Source organism: Embiotoca jacksoni, unplaced genomic scaffold (genome assembly GCF_022577435.1).
Source record: "Embiotoca jacksoni isolate LCO1_2020_lvr unplaced genomic scaffold, fEmbJac1.0.p SCAF_48, whole genome shotgun sequence".
Taxonomy (NCBI): Eukaryota; Metazoa; Chordata; class Actinopteri; family Embiotocidae; genus Embiotoca; species Embiotoca jacksoni.
The window spans coordinates 2,409,564-2,428,557 of record NW_027185401.1 but is presented as its reverse complement, the minus strand read 5'-3'; the positions used below and the strand labels follow the sequence as shown (position 1 = coordinate 2,428,557).

At 45.6% G+C, this 18,994-nt stretch overlaps 1 protein-coding gene and 1 long non-coding RNA gene across 4 annotated transcripts in view; one reads left to right on the top strand and one right to left on the bottom strand.

Annotated features, from left to right (window-relative positions):
- The window catches only part of lamc1 (laminin, gamma 1), a 54,548-nt gene that overhangs the window by 14,426 nt on the left and 21,128 nt on the right, over positions 1 to 18,994 (top strand). For both annotated transcript variants that reach the window (XM_069170194.1, XM_069170193.1), the window contains exons 2-5: positions 9,674 to 9,978; positions 15,406 to 15,536; positions 17,152 to 17,318; positions 18,549 to 18,737. In XM_069170194.1, the coding sequence (XP_069026295.1) occupies positions 9,674 to 9,978; positions 15,406 to 15,536; positions 17,152 to 17,318; positions 18,549 to 18,737 (792 nt within the window). The remainder of the gene's footprint in view (positions 1 to 9,673; positions 9,979 to 15,405; positions 15,537 to 17,151; positions 17,319 to 18,548; positions 18,738 to 18,994) is intronic.
- LOC138210857 (uncharacterized) lies at positions 1,856 to 10,753 on the bottom strand. Of its 2 annotated transcripts, XR_011179289.1 has the most exons (4): positions 10,482 to 10,753; positions 9,814 to 10,002; positions 4,065 to 4,319; positions 3,937 to 3,982 (listed from the first exon to the last, which is right to left on the bottom strand). It is a non-coding gene; the product is annotated as an uncharacterized lncRNA (long non-coding RNA). The 2 variants fall into 2 exon arrangements; XR_011179290.1 differs by lacking the exons at positions 3,937 to 3,982; positions 4,065 to 4,319 and adding an exon at positions 1,856 to 2,408.

Below are 18,994 nucleotides of genomic sequence, written 5' to 3'. Positions count from 1 at the left end.
CCTCGGGCGGACAATTTTACTTGTGGTGACGAGTTGTGCAAATGTGTTAATAAATGTTTGTGCGCCGGCTCAATTTAGAGGAGGAGAGCGCAACTAAAACGTATTTTCTGTCGCTGGAAATTACAGATGTTCCCTGAACGCCTCCTGATGGCTCACGTCGCTCATGTCGTAGAGTCTGATTGGCCGTCGTTGGGTCGACGGTTCGATCGGTCATAGAAGTATCTGACAATCATTTTCTTAAATAAAGTGAGGGACTTTTTTTTTTGTGTAAAATGTTGGACAATATTGAAAAAAATATTATTATTATTCCCCAAATAATCTTATTGAAAATGTTTAGTTTGCATCTTATACAAATATTATAATAAGATGTTGTCTTTCTTTTTATTATCAAATGAAACAATCTTGGGTGCTGGCTGGTTGGTTGGTTTGTTTTCTGGGTGTCTGCTGGGGGTCAAGCCGGGGGCCCACCAGCCTCATGTTTGCCCCGGGGGGCCCTGGGGAGGTGGATCCAGCCCTGCTTCTGTAGCTGGACGGTTCAACTTTCCTCCATGAAGTTGAGCGTGACATGCTGAACGTCTTAATCCTCCTCTGTGTTTGGTACAAAACTCTGAGTGACGTCAGGCTTTCTGTGCGTGTGTGTGTGTGTGTGTGTGTGTGTGTGTGTGTGTGTGTGTGTGCGCGCGTGTGTGCGTGTGTGTGACGACACCCCGCTGGGACTCTTTTGTCTCTGATAACGAGAGGCGCTGCTGTTTGTTCCTGACGTCCCGGTGTGGTGACACCTCGTCTTCTTTGGTGGTCTCCGCTTTTAAATCTTCCCCAAACACACTGATGTGGGGGAGTGTGTGTGTGTGTGTGTGTGTGTGTGTGTGTGTGTGTGTGTGTGTGTGTGTGTGTGTGTTCGTCCTCTGATTAGATCGCAGCTTCTCCTCTGAGCTGATGGAAATCTGCTGCTGGCTTATTTCTGGCTGTGAGCTCGTCTTTCTCCTTCACGGTCCAGAAAAAACTCAAACTTCACCCGCTGACGCTTTCTGGAAGTTTTTTTTTGATGAATATAACGAAGTTTACAACCAATCAAACCGTTCGATTAGAGGAAAATAATAAAGGCGTCTTCAGATTTGTGTTTTAGAGCTACGAACCGAAGCTGTCTTGATAATGGATTTATCTTCCCGGATTCATTTTCTTTAGTGGGTTTTAGACATTTTAAGACCTCGAACTGTTTCTTCTCTGATTTTTATAGAAAAAGATCTCAATGACCAGATAATCCATCAAGAAAATGAATGAAAGTCAGTTTTTTTTTTTTCTTTTTAAGTATCAAGAAAATAAAAACCTTCAAATGAACAACCTAACTAAACCTTATTTATATCCGAGTATAATCACCTAAATAAAATCCGGTCAAAGATAATAAACGATGTAATTCAGGACTAAAAGAAAACGAACTCGTAATGCGACTTAATGTGCAACTTTATTAACTGAACTCGCAGATTCAAACTATCAAAAAAAACAAACGAATTTTTAAGAAAATAAAAGCCCAATGAAGTTCCCTCCCGTCTTCACTCCCTTCCTGCTGCCCTCCCCACCCCTCCCTCCCCAAACACTTAATTGGAAATTCCCCTGCTGACACACACACACACACACACACACACACACACACACACACACACACACACACACACACATAAACACACAAAGTGTTAATATGATAATTAGAGCCCGACTGATACTGAGAACTTTGGAGATCAGGAAGTAAAACAAATAAAAAATCTTGATATCAACACATTTTTTTTTTTGTTCTTTTTTTTTTGGAATCGATCTTTTAAATGTTGTTAGAAATCACTTTTATTTTGATAGAGGCAGGATAATTTATAGACAAACAATAAACTTTAGGTACAGAGCATTTTCGCTGATGATTAATAGTAATGATTTACAATTGAATTGTCTTTTTGAGTTCATTTTCTGCCACGATTAAAGTATAATCATGTTACGAAGAAGGAGAGAATTAAACAGTGAAATATACTAATAAAAATTACATTTCTGATTTTCACAGGGCTGATATTGACATAAAAAAACAACAACAACAACAATTTAATAACCTTAAGTGAAACGGTGAAAAACAACATGGACATTTTTCTGACATTTTGTTGATATTTATTTTACATTTAATTGAAATTTTTCACTTTTTTTTTTATTGATATTCCAGAAAACTATATTCCTCTACAACTGATTTGAAATGAAACACTAAAAGTCGTGCAGTCGAGTTGATAGCGGGTCAGTTGGGGGGTCCGTCAGGTCCACGGTAGACGGTTTTAATCTGCTCTCGTCCAATCAGAGCGCTCGCTCTCCTTATCAAGCAGAAGAAGAGGTGGTGGTGATATCGGCGGCAGACGGCTGCGGCTTCAACTCCTCCCGAGCTTTAGTTATTATAGAAATACACAAACAGATCAAATAAACAGTTTCTAACTAATGAAATGATCAAAATTCAACTATTGAAGAAAAGTTCTGTCTGATCAAACATGAGAAAATAATCCTCAGGTTAACAGACGATGTTGCACGTGAAAGAAAATAACCTTAGAAACACTAAAAACAAATTAAAATCAAGGAAAAGATGCGACATTCCTGCCGAAGGAATTCCACCGATAAGATAAAGCGGCGTAAATATAAGTCGGATCAGACTGTAATTCAGCTGCAGGTATTAACGCCCGGCTCCTCCCCGCCTGATAGCCGGAGGGCTGCTCATGTGTTCAAAACAAACACGCCTTTATGGTTCTGTACATTCCTCTGTGTGGCAGCCGGTTGGACACGAACGTGTGACCGCGCTAACGTACACGAGTTCAGATTTCCTCTCGGAAGAAACGGATCAGAGGTGAATCTGCGGGACAGGAAGTGACATCATACAGCTGATCCTCCTGGCTCAACATTTAAAGATGTGAAAATCCAGCTGTGGAACAACACGGATGTGAATTTAACTTTCATTAAATCGGGTCCCGTACATTTTTTTTTTTTTTGCCCTCACTAGTAAAAGACTTTAATAACATGTAAATTAGTTGCTAGGTAACAAATTGGGCCAATTAGGTACGTAAACAGGAAGTAACCTGAGCCGGTATACGGGAGGTCGTCCCAGTCGGCCGCTGGGAGGAAAGGGTTAAACTCCGCTGCATTCCTCGTGTTCCTCCTCCGCATCGTCCTCAACACGCTTCAACCAAAGTACAATCCAATTTGATGGGTGTTTCTGCCTGTTGACCTTTGACCTCGGCACCTGCTCGGGAGACTGAGCGCGCTCAGTGGAGGATCCCACGTCGTCCTGCGTCTGGTTCTGGGTCAAAGTTTGTTGCTTGGTGGGAAAATCTGCCACTTTTACTTTTCTTCACTCTGATTTGACTGCGTACAACTTCTCCAACACCGAAATCACCTTTTTATTTTATTTTTTATTTTTTGTGTTTGATGGTCAAATCGGCATCAAAATGGATCCAAATTTTTTTTTTTTTTTTTTTTTTTTTTTACTCTTTCAACATTGATTATTAGGAGAGTTTCAATATTTTAGACGTTTGACGCTGTTTGTTCAGCGCGTTTTACGTCGGACTTCCGAATAACCAGATGGTGTGACCTTTGACCTCTGCCCCTAGCCCGGTACCTGCTGCCCGTCCTCTCTGCTGTCGGGTGGGGAGGAGGAGATGGAGGGGGGAGGGGGGGGGGGGGGCGCGGTTCCTCCAGCAGATGGAGGTTCGGCTGCGGGGCCGAGGCTCGGTCGTGCCCACGCGTTCAGAAGTCAAAGCGGCCATTGTTCCTTCCTCCGGAGAAGAATGTGATGAGGTCATGGGAGGACATTTAATTGGACCGTGCTGCGAGCCCGGGGCGTCCCCGCCTCCTCCCCCTCCCCACCCCCCTCCTTCACAACACTGTAACCCCCCCCTCCCCCTCCCCCACACACCCTCAGGCCGACCCCGAGGCTCTGCTCCATTGCTTGGAAGAGATTCACAGGAATCCACTGTAAAAAAAAAAAAAAATGTCATATTTTTTTTCGTCATTTAAACAGCTTTTTATTTTGTGAAGGAATAATTGTGCTGCACTTTTTTTTCCCCCAAACTTCTCGCCCGTGATCCGAAGGTTCCCGGTTTGAATCTGTCCGAGCGGAGCAGCTGCGTCTTTTTTCTCTCGACGTCCCGAAGGACAGCGGAGCTCCTTGTTTCCTGTCGGGAGGAGTCTTCCTCCCCCCCCTCGCCCTCCTCCCCCGTCTGTCCTCCTCAAGGACGTCCTCCTCGTTAAACTCCCGTCTTCTCTGCTGTGTGGGACGACGAACATCTGCGTCTGACCTCCGTCCAAAACTGCAGATGAATTCAAATCAGTTCTCCGACTGAGGATCAGTCAGCAAATCCTCTTTCACACTCGGCGTTTCCTATTTTTTTCTGAGGCCTTTTGATGCACCTTATTTATTTATTGTTTTTTACATCTCCTCCAAAAACACCCTTCAGTTTAGGAAATATGTCACGTTTTCTTTTAATCAAAATATTTAGATCTAAAAGTGTAAAAGCTACTCAAAATAAAGAGACGCTTCTGATGAAACAAGTCGGACTATTTGAACTATCAACTTCCTTGTTTTTTGTCTTTGGAAAATAACCAGGTTATTTTATTTTGAAAGAACACCTATTTAACGAGAGAATATGTCCCCGAAATGACATTTTAATATTATTATTGATTATAATAATAACTTTTGTTTTCCGATTTAAAAACTGAAATATTTTTCCTTCTCATGAGATCGAACTTCCATCTTGAGATGAAACGATTAACCGATCAGTCAAGTCAACTATTGATTATCAAACACATTGAAATAACACAAATATTCTACAAATCTGGTACGTTTTGTGTCGTATTTTGTGATTAGCAGCGTGTTGTGCGTCGATCAATCAGTTCGTCGCTCAATTGATCTGCAAAATTCATCGATAACGTAATAATTATTCAAATAGATGAACTTTTGTTTTGTTTTCCTGCTTCAGTAAAGAAAGGGACATTTTTTTTGCCGGTTGGAATTTTTTTTTTTTTTTGACGAGTTCATTCAGAGGAGACCGAGGTCGAAGGTCGTCGTGCGCGATGCTCGGTGGCACTTCGGCAGAGCTTCGGCCTCCCGAAGGGAAAAAAAAAAGTCAAATACCCCCCCCCCCCCACGTCCTGGGCCATTTCTGCTCACCGAGTCAGTCGTCGTGTCTTCCATATGTGGGCAGGAAAAAACTCCCAGGAAACACCCCCCCCACCCCCTCCACCTCCCCCAGCCTCTCTTCTCCTCTCGCCTCTCTGTGGACTCTTGTCTTCCTCCGTCCATCCCTCCGTCCCTCCGTCCGGCGTCACTCTGCCTGGCGGAAACACATTCCAGCCGGATCATTCCTGCTGTCACCGTGTCATCCCCCCCCCCCCCCCACCCCCCACCCCCACCCCCACCACCACCACCAAACAGCCCCGAGGAAAAAAAAGAAAAGCTCCTTCCCCTGAACGCCTGGAGACCCTTTTCATGTCGGGACCTGACTCTGCCCCCCCCCCCCCCCCGCCCCCACACCCATCTCCCCCCCCACCCCGGGGGAGAGTCTTGACGGGGTCAGCGCTCCACAATAGGCGGGTTAAAGCAAAACCAGCTAATTGACGATGGCGGCGTTTGTTTCTCAGCGGAGAGGTTTTGGGTTCGGAAGTTTCTTGAATCTGCCGACGCGGCAACAAAAGAAGAGAAAGAAAAGGCTCTTTAAGGTCTTTTGGTCGGTGGCTTAAAAGGTTCAGTTCACTCTTTTGTTTTGTTTTTAATCCGGACTTTATTAAAGTGCTGTTTCCTGTTTACAATAATAATAAAAAACAGAGGACCTCGAGCACTTTTTGTACTTTTAGTTCGCTTAATTTCCTGCGTGACGATGTCGGATATAAACTTATTACAGGTTAATAAAATAAGAGGAACGTTGACTGAAAGTGAAAATAATGAAATGGCTCCGCGTAAACTTACCTTTCACATATTACTCCAACTTACGATAATTTTTTTTTTTTTCCTATGACTTTATTAATTGATTAATCAGGTGGTCTTTTGGACAAAGAACTAAAGGTGCTGACAAATGATAAACTACTTCCGCATGTGTTTGCTCTATAACTTGATTCATAGGTGAACACTGAGGCTTTGATTTTGATATGAAATCAAGTAATCAAGTGCTTTAACAATACAATAAAAAACACAAGAACATTTTTAATTTCTTTTCGTAGAAGAAGCATGAAGAGTGATTTCAATACAACGATTGTTGTCTTAGTTGTCCTCAGACTTCTGAAACCTTTCAAAAAATTTTTTTATTTTTTTTATCTCCTTTATTTCTTTTTACTGCTCGACAAGTTGCTCCCGAAAACTCAAAATGGCTTTTTATTTTGGAAGAACGCAATGCAATTTTTCTTCGAGAAACGACACGTTTTCTTTTAATAGAAATAAATTTGAGTGAAAAAATGATCTTCATCTGCTGAAAATGATCTCATAAACACGTCGCGTGCGTTTTGTGTCCTTTCAGCTTTTTGTTTTTGTTGATAACAGCTGATAAAAGCTAATAAAGTTTCCGGCTTCGTCAGTCCGGTAGTTATTTTGTTTAACAAGTTATTGTTCTTGGTCGGGACGAGAACATAAAGTGCGGACAGCGCGGCCTTTGTTTGCGCTCTCGACTGTAAAAAAAACTAAAATAAAAAAAATCTTCCCGCCGGATCAATACGCCGATTGTTCTGGAAGAAGAGGCAGAAAAGAAAAAAAAAAACTCTCCGGGGCTTCAGGTTCAAAACGAAACGATCGGTTCGCAATCGGCGAAGCCTTCGGGTTCAAAGTCTCCCATCTCTGGAGGTGAACTACCAACCTCTTTCGCTTCCTCCCGCTCGGAGGTATTTCGCCTCCTTTGTTGTCTGGCCCGCGGCGTCACTTCCTGGTCCAGCCTCGGCCTCCTCGGGCCACATGGCTTGGATCCCTCTTTCCCGGATCGATGCGCCGACACAAGCTTTTTTTTTTGTTGTTTGTGAGGAAGTGGAGGCGTTTAAATTAATAATAATAATAATAATAATAATAAAAAAAAGTATTTATAAAGAGACGTCGGTGACGGAGTCTGTTCCTGCCGGCTGCTGTCCTTCACATCTCGGACGCCTCCTTTCATGAAACACTTCACGCTGCGACTTTGATGTCTCGGTCAGAGAGGCTCCACGGGGACGTTTAAAAAAAAAAAAAAAAAAAAAGTCTCAGAGTGAAAAGATGCTTCAGATCCCAGATGTTCACTGTCAGATTTAAATTTAAGAAAAAAAAACCCGTTGCTCTCAAAAGATCCTTTTATATTCGCGCAGCTGAGTTCGGTTTCGAGCTCTTGGAAAAAGTTATCTTTAGTCGGGTTTCCTTTTTTTTAAAATTTTTTTATTTATTTTTTAACCATTTTTAGGCCGTAAAAAGCTGCACCTTTGTTCTCTGGGACGCAAAAACTAAAAATACAGAAGCTGTGCGACACTTTGAAGCTCTTTGAAAAGTTGTAAGCGGGTTCCTGTTGGGATTTCCTACTTTAAGCTGAGTCACATCTGTTACAGTAAAGTTGGAGTCAGCGGTTTCTCTCAGTTCCTGGTATCAGAGACCGGAGATGGAAACTGCCTCTGAATTATTATTTGGTCCCGTTATATGGATTTTAAGAAGATCTCGATTTGGTAATGTCGGAAAACGCACGGGGGAGAGGTGACGTCTCTGTTTGTAGTCATGTGGCGTCGCTACGGTAACGCCTGCACCTTGACAGGCGCGGTGGAAAACACAAATACCAATAGAGAGTAGACGATCAATCACTTTTGATCGACTCGCTAAACCTCATCGTCAGTCGCTTCGGGTGCATCTGAGACCTGCAGCGACTCGCCAGATTAAAAACATCATAAAGATAAAGCTTCTTTTTTGTGGTGAGAGGGGGAGGAGGGGGGGGGGCGTTTTTGACAGGTGAACATTCAAACTGTATTTGATGTATTTCAGGTTCAAATTAAACCACCGTGTCGATTTTTTTTATTTTCTTTTTTGGGCATCTTCAAACCCTTCACGCTTCTCCGGGTCGCATGTTTTCACCTGCGTCCGAAACGACAAGCAGTGAATCGTTTTTACAGACGATGACGTCGGCGTAAAAATGAAAGCGTCGCGGGCTGCGGCTCGTTGGCCGTCTTCGATTTCATCTTTCATTCTGCCGGCAGTTTTTTCGGGCGGTGCCGTAAATCGTTCTCCGCCCTGCGGTTAAACCCCTCGCGGCTCCTTGTTAACCCTGACCTGTGAAGTTCAATGTGGTCGGCCGAGGCCCCTCGCAAGTCAGCAGAGTCCCGCCTCACACACACACACACACACACACACACACACACACACTCGGTGGGAAGCCGGTGTGTTTGCAGTTGCTTCATTGTTTCCTGTAATAAACTGCAGCCTTTTGTTAACTTCAGTCCTATCAGCTGCTTCACCTTTATTTGCCGTCGTCGACACGGAGGGGGGGGCCCCCAGCCGGCCCCGGGGGCCCCTGTCAACACACTGTTTACAGAGTGGATTCTTTTGGCAGAGCAAACAGACGTAACACACACACACGCACACACACACACACACACACACACACACACACACACACACGACGCCGCCGCCGCCGCCCCGGCTCAAAACATGGCGGTGGCTCCTTCACACGCTGACTGACGGATGCTGGAACATTCAGTCGTCCCCCGGCTCTCTCCGGCCTGCTCAGACTCGCCAAATATGTCGAGACCATCTCTCCCCCCCCCCCACCCCCCCTCCACCCCGCACCCCCGCCCCCGCCCCACCTCCCCCACCCCCTCCGAGTGTCAAGAGTTAAAGGACCGGGACGCTCTTCCGACTGCACTTCCACATTCCTGCTCAGCTTTCCCAACCCCAAAGCATCAGGAGAGGACTCGTGTCCCCCCCCCCCAAAACCTCCCCCGCCCCCCTCCACCCGGAGAGACTCGCGGATTGTGCTACTAAAGCAGTTTAGTGTTTCTGTGTGTTGTATTTACTCAATTTGAGAAACCATCTCCAGAAAGCAATAAAACGGACTTAGAAGTCGTCTCTGTTGCTAGGGGTCGTTGCTAAGGGTCGGCCTACTCCCCGGAGTAGTGAACATTGGCGTACCGCGAGTCCACCGACACGACCGATCGTATTCCCAGGCGAGCAGTCGTACCCCGTGCGTTGCCACGGAAACGGAGATCGCACTAACGTAAAAGTGTGATATCTTCAGTGACTATATTTCGTTTCGACGGGTAACGCCGTCGCACGATCGCGGCGCGGCACGCGAGGGTGACGCTGGAACGTGATCATCGGCACGCGAGCGTCGGCGAAGTTGTGATATTTCTTAAAGGGGGGGGGGAGAAAAAAAAAACTCACCTTTCAGCCAGCGTTAAGAAATACCTTATATATATCTTATATATATATATATATATAAGATATATATAAGATATATAACAGAATGCACAAAAAACAAAAACCCACCAGACGGTTTCTTGTTCGCTTTATTTTCTTGCCCCGAAAATCTTCTCCACTTTCTCTTCTACGCTTATAAAGAACAGAAGTGTGTGCAACAGCCATGTTTGATAAAACACATATATTGACATATATAATCCTCCTCCCCTCCCCCCCCCTCCCCCCACCCCCTCCTCCCCCCTCCTCCCCCCTCCTCAGGTAAGGCCTTCGACATCACCTACGTGCGGCTCAAGTTCCACACCAGCCGGCCGGAGAGCTTCGCCATCTACAAGCGGACGAGGGAAGGCGGCGCCTGGACGCCGTACCAGTACTACAGCGGCTCCTGCGAGAAGACGTACCAGAAGGCGGGCCTCGGCTTCATCCGCACCGGCGAGGACGAGCAGCAGGCGCTCTGCACCGACGACTTCAGCGACATCTCGCCGCTCACCGGCGGAAACGTGGCCTTCTCCACGCTGGAGGGGCGACCCAGCGCCTACAACTTCGACCTCAGCCCCGTGCTGCAGGTGAGTCGGCGCGATTATAGTCCCCTAAAAAAAAAAAAAAAAAATCCAGATTTACAAACAAAAACAAAAACAAAAAAAACCCGCGAGGATCCGGTAACGCACCCGATGTTTTCATCTTTGTTTACGTTAAAATTTTTAAAAAAAAGACGCTCAGTTTTGGAGACGACGACTTCTGCGATTGGTCGGTTTGGGGTTTTTCTGTGATGTTGGTGTGAGAACGTCGAGATGTTTTTCTGGAAGGTTTTATTTCGAGAAGCGTGACGGGAGGAGAAAATCTGATTTCAAGCTCGTTTTGGAGTCACGAGATGTTTTTCGTGACGGCGGAAAAAAAAAAAAAAAAAGCAGCGGCGCCGAAACGAACTAAATCAATCCGACGCGAATCATCGGAGAGTCGGGCGTTCGAGGTTCTCGTGATTATTTATTTGTATATTTCGGTGACGTAGTTTGCATGTTGACGCCAGACGGGCTGCCGTCGCTGAAGCAAAAAGAGGCAACGGTAATACCGATGTTTCTTTTCCTCGACTCGACCCGACCGGAATGATTATTTAGACCCGTCACTTCGTTTCGGGCGTCTCTGGAACAGCTCAAGCGTGTTTGTAGCCTTTTGGGTTTTTTGTTTTTTGTTTTTTTCTGCTCCCGACGGTCAGGTTGCAGGTTTGACGCCTGCCAAGTGTTGCGACATGTTGCTAGGCGGACACCCCCAGATTTCCCACCGCAGCAGCAGCAGCAGCAGCAGCTCTCCGTTTTGGCCCGACCGACCGGCAGCTGGAAGACTTCTTTCCGTCCGTCCTCCTCCTCCTCCTCCTCCTCCTCCTCCTCCTCCTCCTCCTCCTCGGTGTGTTTGTGTTTCCACGTTTCCTCGCTCTCTCTGCGGCCGATTGTTGCTTCACAACTAGAAATCTGAGAATCTGTTTTCATTCTTCGCTTCTCGCTTTTGTGTTGCGTAATGTTCTCCTGGAGCGTTCTGTTCTGTTCTCCTCGACGTCTCACTGTTTATACGCCGTTTTTAAAAGGAGATCAATTTATTTTCTTCTGAGGTTTAGTTGTAACCGTGACAACAGATGATGCTTTTAATAGGGATGTTGCGGCAAAGAGCGCTACGAATTCACCCGACGGCTCTTCCTCCTCTTCCTCCTCTTCCTCCTCTTCCTCCTCTTCTGGTGTCGAATAATGGCCAGAAAAAGGCTTCTGCAAGTTGACCTTTGACCTTTTTGGAGATGAAATGTTCACAGACTTCATTTTATCCGGAGAGAAAGACCATGATCGTGGCGCGTGGTTCCCCCACCCACCATGATCGTGGCGCGTGGTTCCCCCACCCGGAGATTAAAGGGGTGTTCTCGGTACCATCAAGTGTTTCACGCAGGTGTGAGGCGCAAAGCCTGATGGGAGTTGTAGGCACCGTCTCTTTATTCAGACTTCGTCTGTCCGTGTAGGCCTCTTGCTTTGTGTGCTCTCGCGCGGCCGTCGTCCCGGCGACGCTGCCAGACGTTTGTGTGAAATTTGTTGTCACAGTTAGTGTATGAATTCTTGAGTTATGGCCCCGAAAACAGGTTTTTCAGCTCACAGTGACCTTTGACCCCCCCCCCCCCCCCCCCCAACATTTCAAATCAGTTTATCTCACGAGTCAAAGCGAAAATCGCATAAGAAATTCTGCCATTTTTCGTTGTCCTTCTTATTTCCTTCTGTCAAACTCGACCTTCCGCCGTGTTTCGTTGTGCGACCGCATTTATCGCGGGGGAGGAACTTTACACCGTTGCAGATTAAAACGTAATCCGCGTAAACGAACAGATTTAGCTCGGCGGCTCGGCTCTAAACTTCCTTATTTGACCCGTCGGCATGAAGCTATTTATACTGAAGCCGGGGACTTTTTTTTTTTTTTGGAAAGGCGGCGGGCCGGTCGGTCGGAGGCGTCAGGCGGCTGTTTTGTCGCTCGCTCACACTCCCGCTGTCCGTCATCTCCGGCGCTCCGAGTGAGGAAATAACCACCAGCTGAGTTCGTCTGCCTTCAAAACGGGGCCGATGACCCGCCGGTGGTTTCCAGCTTTTTTTCCGGAGGGGTGGGGGGGCTCGTGAGGGCCGACTGCACTTTGAGCCGGTGTCTCAGTTTGTCTGTGGGTTCGAGTTTCATCCCCCTTTAACTTCTTCTAATTGTGTAATTCGAATGAATGTTTGACGCCTGACGGAGGAAAGTTTAGTAGTTTGAACACTTAACGCCTTTAATTCCCACCCGTGATCTGTCGGATCACGCCGAACTATTAAAATAGCATTTTACCGACTTAAAAATAGATTTATAGGCACTATAAATCAGACACTTTGGTTTCTCTTCCAGGCGTCACGAGTTGACGTCTTCGTCTGCGAAATCCGAAGTTTCACAGACTGTAAACCTGCCGCTGACCCTCGCTGACCTCTCGTATATTGAACTGTTCACTCGCTGCGCTTAAAACTGCTCCGGCAGAGTTTTACTGACCTGCAGACAGAAACCAGTTGAAAACTCAGACACCATCTAACCAAAATGTGTTTTTGTTTTTTTCTCATTTATCTCTAAAATTTTCATCATATTTACATGTCCAGGGTTTTCCCCCATCCATTGTAACATATATGTTTTTTTTCACAGCATCTGAGCCGCTGTAGCTTCACTGTAAACTGTGTTTTACTAATGTTTGGGGATTCTTATTTTTATGGATTTGCATTTGTTTTATTCAATTTTTTTTATATTATAATTGTCCAGAATTAAGTGAAACCACAGAGCATAAGGGCTGCAGAAAACCAGGGAAAACCCTGCAAATCTTAGAGGCAATGTTTTGATTTTTAGTTTTTTTTTCGGTGAAAATCGCAAATGCACCCAGTGGTCGCAAAAACGTGTGTAACTCGGGGGCTGATGTCGACCGAGTGACGCAACGTGGAATATCTACTCGGGAGCGTTGCAGCTTCCTGCTGCTCCGTGCGCATCACCGTGCTGCGCCGCAGGAATTTGCAATTTCAAGACTTTCCGGCATACAAACGGTGCACATTTTTTGCCATTGGACCTCTCGGAGGTCAGATGCATCGAAATTTTACTGGAGTAAAAACTTTTTTTTTTTTTTAAATTCTTATCAAAAGCATACTAAGTGGATTAATGGATTCATCTGCTAATGTTTTGATAAATAATTGTTTTTGAAGCAACATTTTTAAACATCCGCTGCTTCCAACTTGCAGATTTGCCGCTTCTTTCTCTTTTTATATCCTTTTAAACTGAATCTCTTTTAAGTTTTCGGACTGTTGTTCAGACAAAACCAGACGCTAAAATTGGTGTCTTTTAGCGTCTGGTTTTATCTTTTTGTTACACATAGTCTCAACATGTCGCGGAGTTCAATCTGAAGTGTAATCGACAATGAGGATAATCATGAAAAAAAATCGACTCGGACCGTTTTTGTTACCCGGGCTGCAGCTTCAGCTGGATGTTTGTGATTTTCGAAACGGCAGGCAGCATTCTTCTGTCAAGAAAACACATGTCCAAACCGAGCCGTTCCACACTGGCACAGAGCTGCAAGATGATTGATAGCAAACAAATGTTCTGTGCAGTTTAAACAGTGTTGACTCAGGCCGAGGAGCAGCGCGAGAGCTTCCTGGACCCGGACGGCCCGAAGAGCTGCAGCTGCCGGACGGCGGGCCAGATGAGTTTCTTCTTCATGAATCATAAAGAGGGAGAGAAAAGTTGGACGTCACCGGCCCTAGAAATCTGCAGAGCGGATGAGAAACCAGCTGCGCAATAAGTTTTAAAAAAAAATTTTTAACTGTCAACCATGAACGGTGCAGCTGTCAAAAAAACAAAAAAAAACCTGAAACCTTAATCAGAGTTTGGCAGAAGAAACACAGCTGGTCAAATTTTCACTTTCAATGACTTTGATTGAATGTTTCCTGACTTAAATCAAATCACCAGGAAACAGATCTGTTCTATCTGTGTGTAAAAAGTTGGACGTAGCGTCCGGGGTCTGAAAAAGGAGGCCGATGCGGAAGAGCCTTAAACTGCAATACCACCGAGAGCCAACGGGTGACGTCGCTGCTGGTTGCCGCTTGAGTTTTGTCACAAATTCATTATTTAACAATCGCACAGGATGGGGGCCCCGTTTCACCCCCCCCCCCCCCCCCCCCCCCCCCACACACACACCAAAAACTAAAACAAAAAATGAACCGTTTAGTGCCGTACGAGTCAACTTAACACGAGGTATAACTTCCTGTTTTGGACCTCCCCTCCTCCCTGCTCAGCCACATTCCCAGCAGTTCTACGAGGATTTAACATCAGTGTGAAAAGTCACAAGGAGGAGGCGGACGTTTTCCCCGAGTAGGCAGATTAAATGTACCGAACCGAACGGGAGCGCAAAAAAAAAAAAAAGAAAAGGTTCCCAGCTCTGAGCGCTCTGGGTTTACGGGCCGGATACGTTCCATCTGGGAAAAAAAAACCAGTTTGTAATCTGGACATTTGATCGCTATATGAACATCAAGTGCGACACATAAATCTCCTGCTGAGCGCTGGAAACAGATTCGGCGTCTGACAGAAGGCCAGCTGGCTGTCAGCAGATATTTAACAATTTCAAAGTCGAAAAAGTTTTTTTTTTTTCTTCTAGAGAGAACACGGAAAGCTTGATTCATTTCACATGTTCGCTGGCAGCGCCGGCGTTCGTATCATATTCGAGTTCCCACTTTCCCTGCGAACAGAAACCAAACCCTCCCGAGGCCGATCCATCTCACAGTCTGTTTTTTTTTTTTTTTTTTTAATTCAGGACTCAATAAAGCAGTTTGTTTGCCTTCGAGCAGCTGCTCCAAGGTCTCGCTCGCTCGCTAAAAAAAAACAAAAAAAAAAAACAACTGTTCGGGATAGGCTTCCTGCTGATAGTGAACAAAACTATCGGCGGCCTTCACCCCGCAAGTTTCCCATGAAGCCGAGCAGGTGTCTTTTGAGTAATTCTGTCCATCTGTGTCTCGTATCTCAACGCCAAGGAAATAAATTCCATTTCTCTGGAAAAAAAACAACAAAACGTCATAGTCAAACTACAGTTATCAAATCTTGACGTTCGTGGTCTGAACTGTGGGAACGTCATCTTCACAAATACCTTCAGAAATCTTGTTTCATGCTAATTACCAACTTTTTTTTTTCACATTTACTTCCCTTCACATGCTTAGAATCAGACTTTTTTTTTTTTTTAACAGTTTGCTTTGAAAGATAATTAACTTTTTCAGCTTTTTAAAAAAAAAAAAAAAAAATTATCGTTCGGGTTAATTTTTTAAAGCAATAAAGCCAAATATTTGATGTTTTTTTATTTATTTATTTAATTTTTTTTTAACAGAAACGTGGACGTTAACACGCCCACAGACAGATTTCCATCTGCATCTTGATCGACAGGCTCGGTGGTGTGTTGACGCCGCGTCCCATTGTTGTGTCTCTTGCAGGACTGGGTGACGGCCACAGACATCCGAGTGACCCTGAACAGGCTCAACACGTTCGGGGACGAGGTTTTCAACGACCCCAAGGTCCTCAAGTCCTACTACTACGCCATCTCCGACTTCGCGGTGGGAGGAAGGTAAAAGATGGCGGTGATACAGATATATATATATATATATATATATATATATATATATATATATATGTACTGTATATATGTACCGGCGGAGTTACACCTCTAATTAGAAACCCAACACCTCTCCTCGCACATATTTTGAGCTTGAACAAGTTCGAGCAGCCTCGGTTTTCGTGAAAACCCGCCGAGGACGAAAAGGAAGACTTGACTGAATGTGGGGGTGATGTGTAGGTGGTCGGGAGGGTGTGCAGGTTTTTTTTTGGTGTTTTTTTTTTGTTTTTTGGGATGTGTCACTGTGTGGTCCGCTTTCCCCCGTGGCCTCCTAAGAACTGCTTTTCCTGCACGCCTAAAAACAAAAGAGGTTTCGACAGGCATTACAAGAGTGTTAAACAGGCTGCGTCTCTGCAGCCATAATCTGTTAGAAATGTGGAGCAGATTTCCATTACACAGCCGGCATTCCTGGCATTCCTGGCCTGCAGGGCTGGATTACAGGGAGACGGGAATGGGGGGGGGGGCGCGGACCGACCGCCATGACGGATGGAAGAAGAAAAAAAAAAAGGGGGGGAAGAGTCCTGAGCCGAGCACCTGCGGGATTTAACCTTTGCTCACCCAAGGAGGGGTTTCTGAAGACTCTTTTTTTTTTTAAATTAATTAATTAATTTTTTAATCTCCTGCAGCCCCGCCCTGACTTTTCCACTTCGCGTTCCACCCGTCGGCTTCGTGCGCGCAACCAGAGTTCACGCTTCAACACTGCCGTTCATTATGTCAACACTTTCAAATGTACAGCCACGTGACGGAAACGAAAAAACCCGTCCCGGTTGAGTCATTCGCGCAAACAAAGGGGGACACTGAGACGACAAGAGTGCGTGAACACTGAGAACACTCTTCGTTGAAAGGCATCTTTTGAAACAGGAATTTACACTCGATTAGAGCTTCATAAAAGTCTCGTGAAGCTCTTGACTCGGTCAAGAGCTCGAACGTAACCGTCTAATAGGAAACGAACCAAAGATAAAACACTTAAAAGACAGATTAGCTCCGACTAACGCCAATTAAAGTAAAAAGAAACCACCATTTTTCCAGACTGTCTCCGTTTGTTCCCCGACGAACCGTCGAGTCTGCAACGTTGCTCCATTTACAAAACAACAACAACAACAACAACAACAACAACAACCGCTTCCCGAATGTTGAACGCACGCGGCCGTTCGGCTTCAGCAGCTTTTTGAGCGGCGTTTCGCCCCGAAGCCTCTATAAAGCCTCTCTTCCTTCCCGCCGTCACTTTTTCCACGGCTTTCTGCCAAGAAACACCCGAGACAATAGAAAAGATGGCTGCCGAGCGAGTCCCGTCCTGCAGTGAGGGGCCCCCCCTTCCCTAAACCCCCCCGAGGAGGTTCCACGAAAACCTTTCCTCCGCCGTGTCATTTTAAAAACTCTCGAGAGGCTTCGAGCACTCGGATGGATTTAAAAAAAAAAAAAAAAAGTATTTAAAATTTTTTTTTTTTTTTAAAGTATATCGTCAATAAAACGTCAGACGCTCCGCGGGACGACGACCGTCGGACGCCTCGAGTTCGACGTCACCGGGGCCGTAACAGGTGTGCGTGTTTCCCCTCTCCGCCGTCAGGTGCAAGTGCAACGGCCACGCCAGCGAGTGCGCGAAGGACAGCCGAGGTCGTCTGGTGTGCAACTGCAAGCACAACACCGACGGCGACGACTGCGACGCGTGCAAACCTTTCTTCAACGACCGGCCGTGGAGGAGAGCGACGGCCGACAACCCCAACGAGTGTCTGGGTGAGTTGGGACGCCCCGCGTCCCGCCCGCTGCTTTAATCCAGCTGTCACCGCTTTATCAGGAGTGCTTTTACTTTTACATCTCCGCAGGTACAGGTTCCTACTCTGCCGTTACGAAAATCGCTTACTCGACATATTTTGGTCATAAATGATTTGATGTTTGTTTTTTTTTACACTTTTACAAAAGGTAAAACAAACGAAACTCAGTCCTGCTGTTCCTCCTCCTGTTCTAAAGAGGGTTTTTAAAAAAAAATTTTTTTAATGGACTTCTGTTTTAGTGACTATGAGCTTTGTTTTTGTTTGTTTTGTTTTTTGGCTCCATGAAGGGTAAATGTTGGCGTGTTGACTTCCGGTCTTCAATTTTCTGTACGACTGTTGAGCGTTCACATTTTAAAAGTCACTGGCAATGTTTAAGAAATAGAAGTTTTTGTCAGATGCTGAAAGCTAAACGTAATCGAGCCACTTTGTCCTGGTTTCTAAAATTTTAAATGTCTTATTTCGACACTCCGGAACTTTTGAAAGCGAATTTGTTTCGCAACGTAGAAAAAGAACAAATAATATAGGAACAGATCAAAGGAATTCAAGGAATAATTTATTAAGGACACTAAAGCTGAAAAAAAAAGTCACACTAACCTGTATGTCTGCTACGCCGACGCATGCAACGGGGAACCTTTGGCGCTGTTGTAACGGATCTCAAGGCCATTAGTCATGAGAAGTCTCGGGGGGGATTGTGGGAGTTGTAGTTCCTGTCAGCTAACCTTTCATATCACCGTGCGGATGCATGACTAAACTGGGTTAAGGGGGATTTATTTTTTTTTACTGTTTTTCTTCTCTCACGGTCGACCTATAATTCATCTTCCAGTTTCTCTCGTCAGCGCGGGGGAACCGGACACTCGACTTTGGGAACCGTTTTCCGGATACAAATTGAAAACGTCGACTTTTGTTTTGACCTCACTTAAACCCGTTTCCGACCGCTTCCCATTTGCTTTTGTTTCGGCGCGGTTGAAACCTCAGGTGGACGGGACTGTTCACACAGAGGCACCGCAGAACATCTGTTTCTGCTTTTACCGTCGCTGCTGCTTCATTACAGCCGCCGCTTTAACTGCTACCAGCTTCACTCGCTCCAGTTTCTACTGTAACTTTGTAAAAACGTTTGCCACAGCAGACAGATTTAAGTTGTTGTTGTTGATGTTGTTGTTGTTTTTTTTTTTTTTTTTTGTGCGTCTCCCAGCCTGCGATTGTAACGGGAAGAGCTCCGAGTGTTACTTCAACGCCGAGTTGTACCGGGCCACCGGTCACGGAGGTCACTGCAGGAACTGCGCCGACAACACCGACGGGCCCAACTGCGAGCGTTGCCTTGACAACTACCACCGGGACCAGAGCGGCAACCGCTGCCTGCCCTGCGGCTGCAACGGCGTCGGTGAGTCGCGGCTCTCCGCGGAGTTCGAGCACAGCGGTTAGCGAGGCTAGGCAGGGAACCGTGACTCAGGAAAGTTACCGCCAGAGAAGGTGATGTTACTGGATTTATAAAGACATTTTTTGAGGAACCAGCTTATAAAACTGGAGCCGATTCTCCAGGGAAAGAAATGAAGTGGCCCCTCACTTCCAATCAGTGTGTTTCAGTAGTATTTAAAAGTTTATGAATGAACTTTAAACCTTCGATGCTTCAGTTTCCCA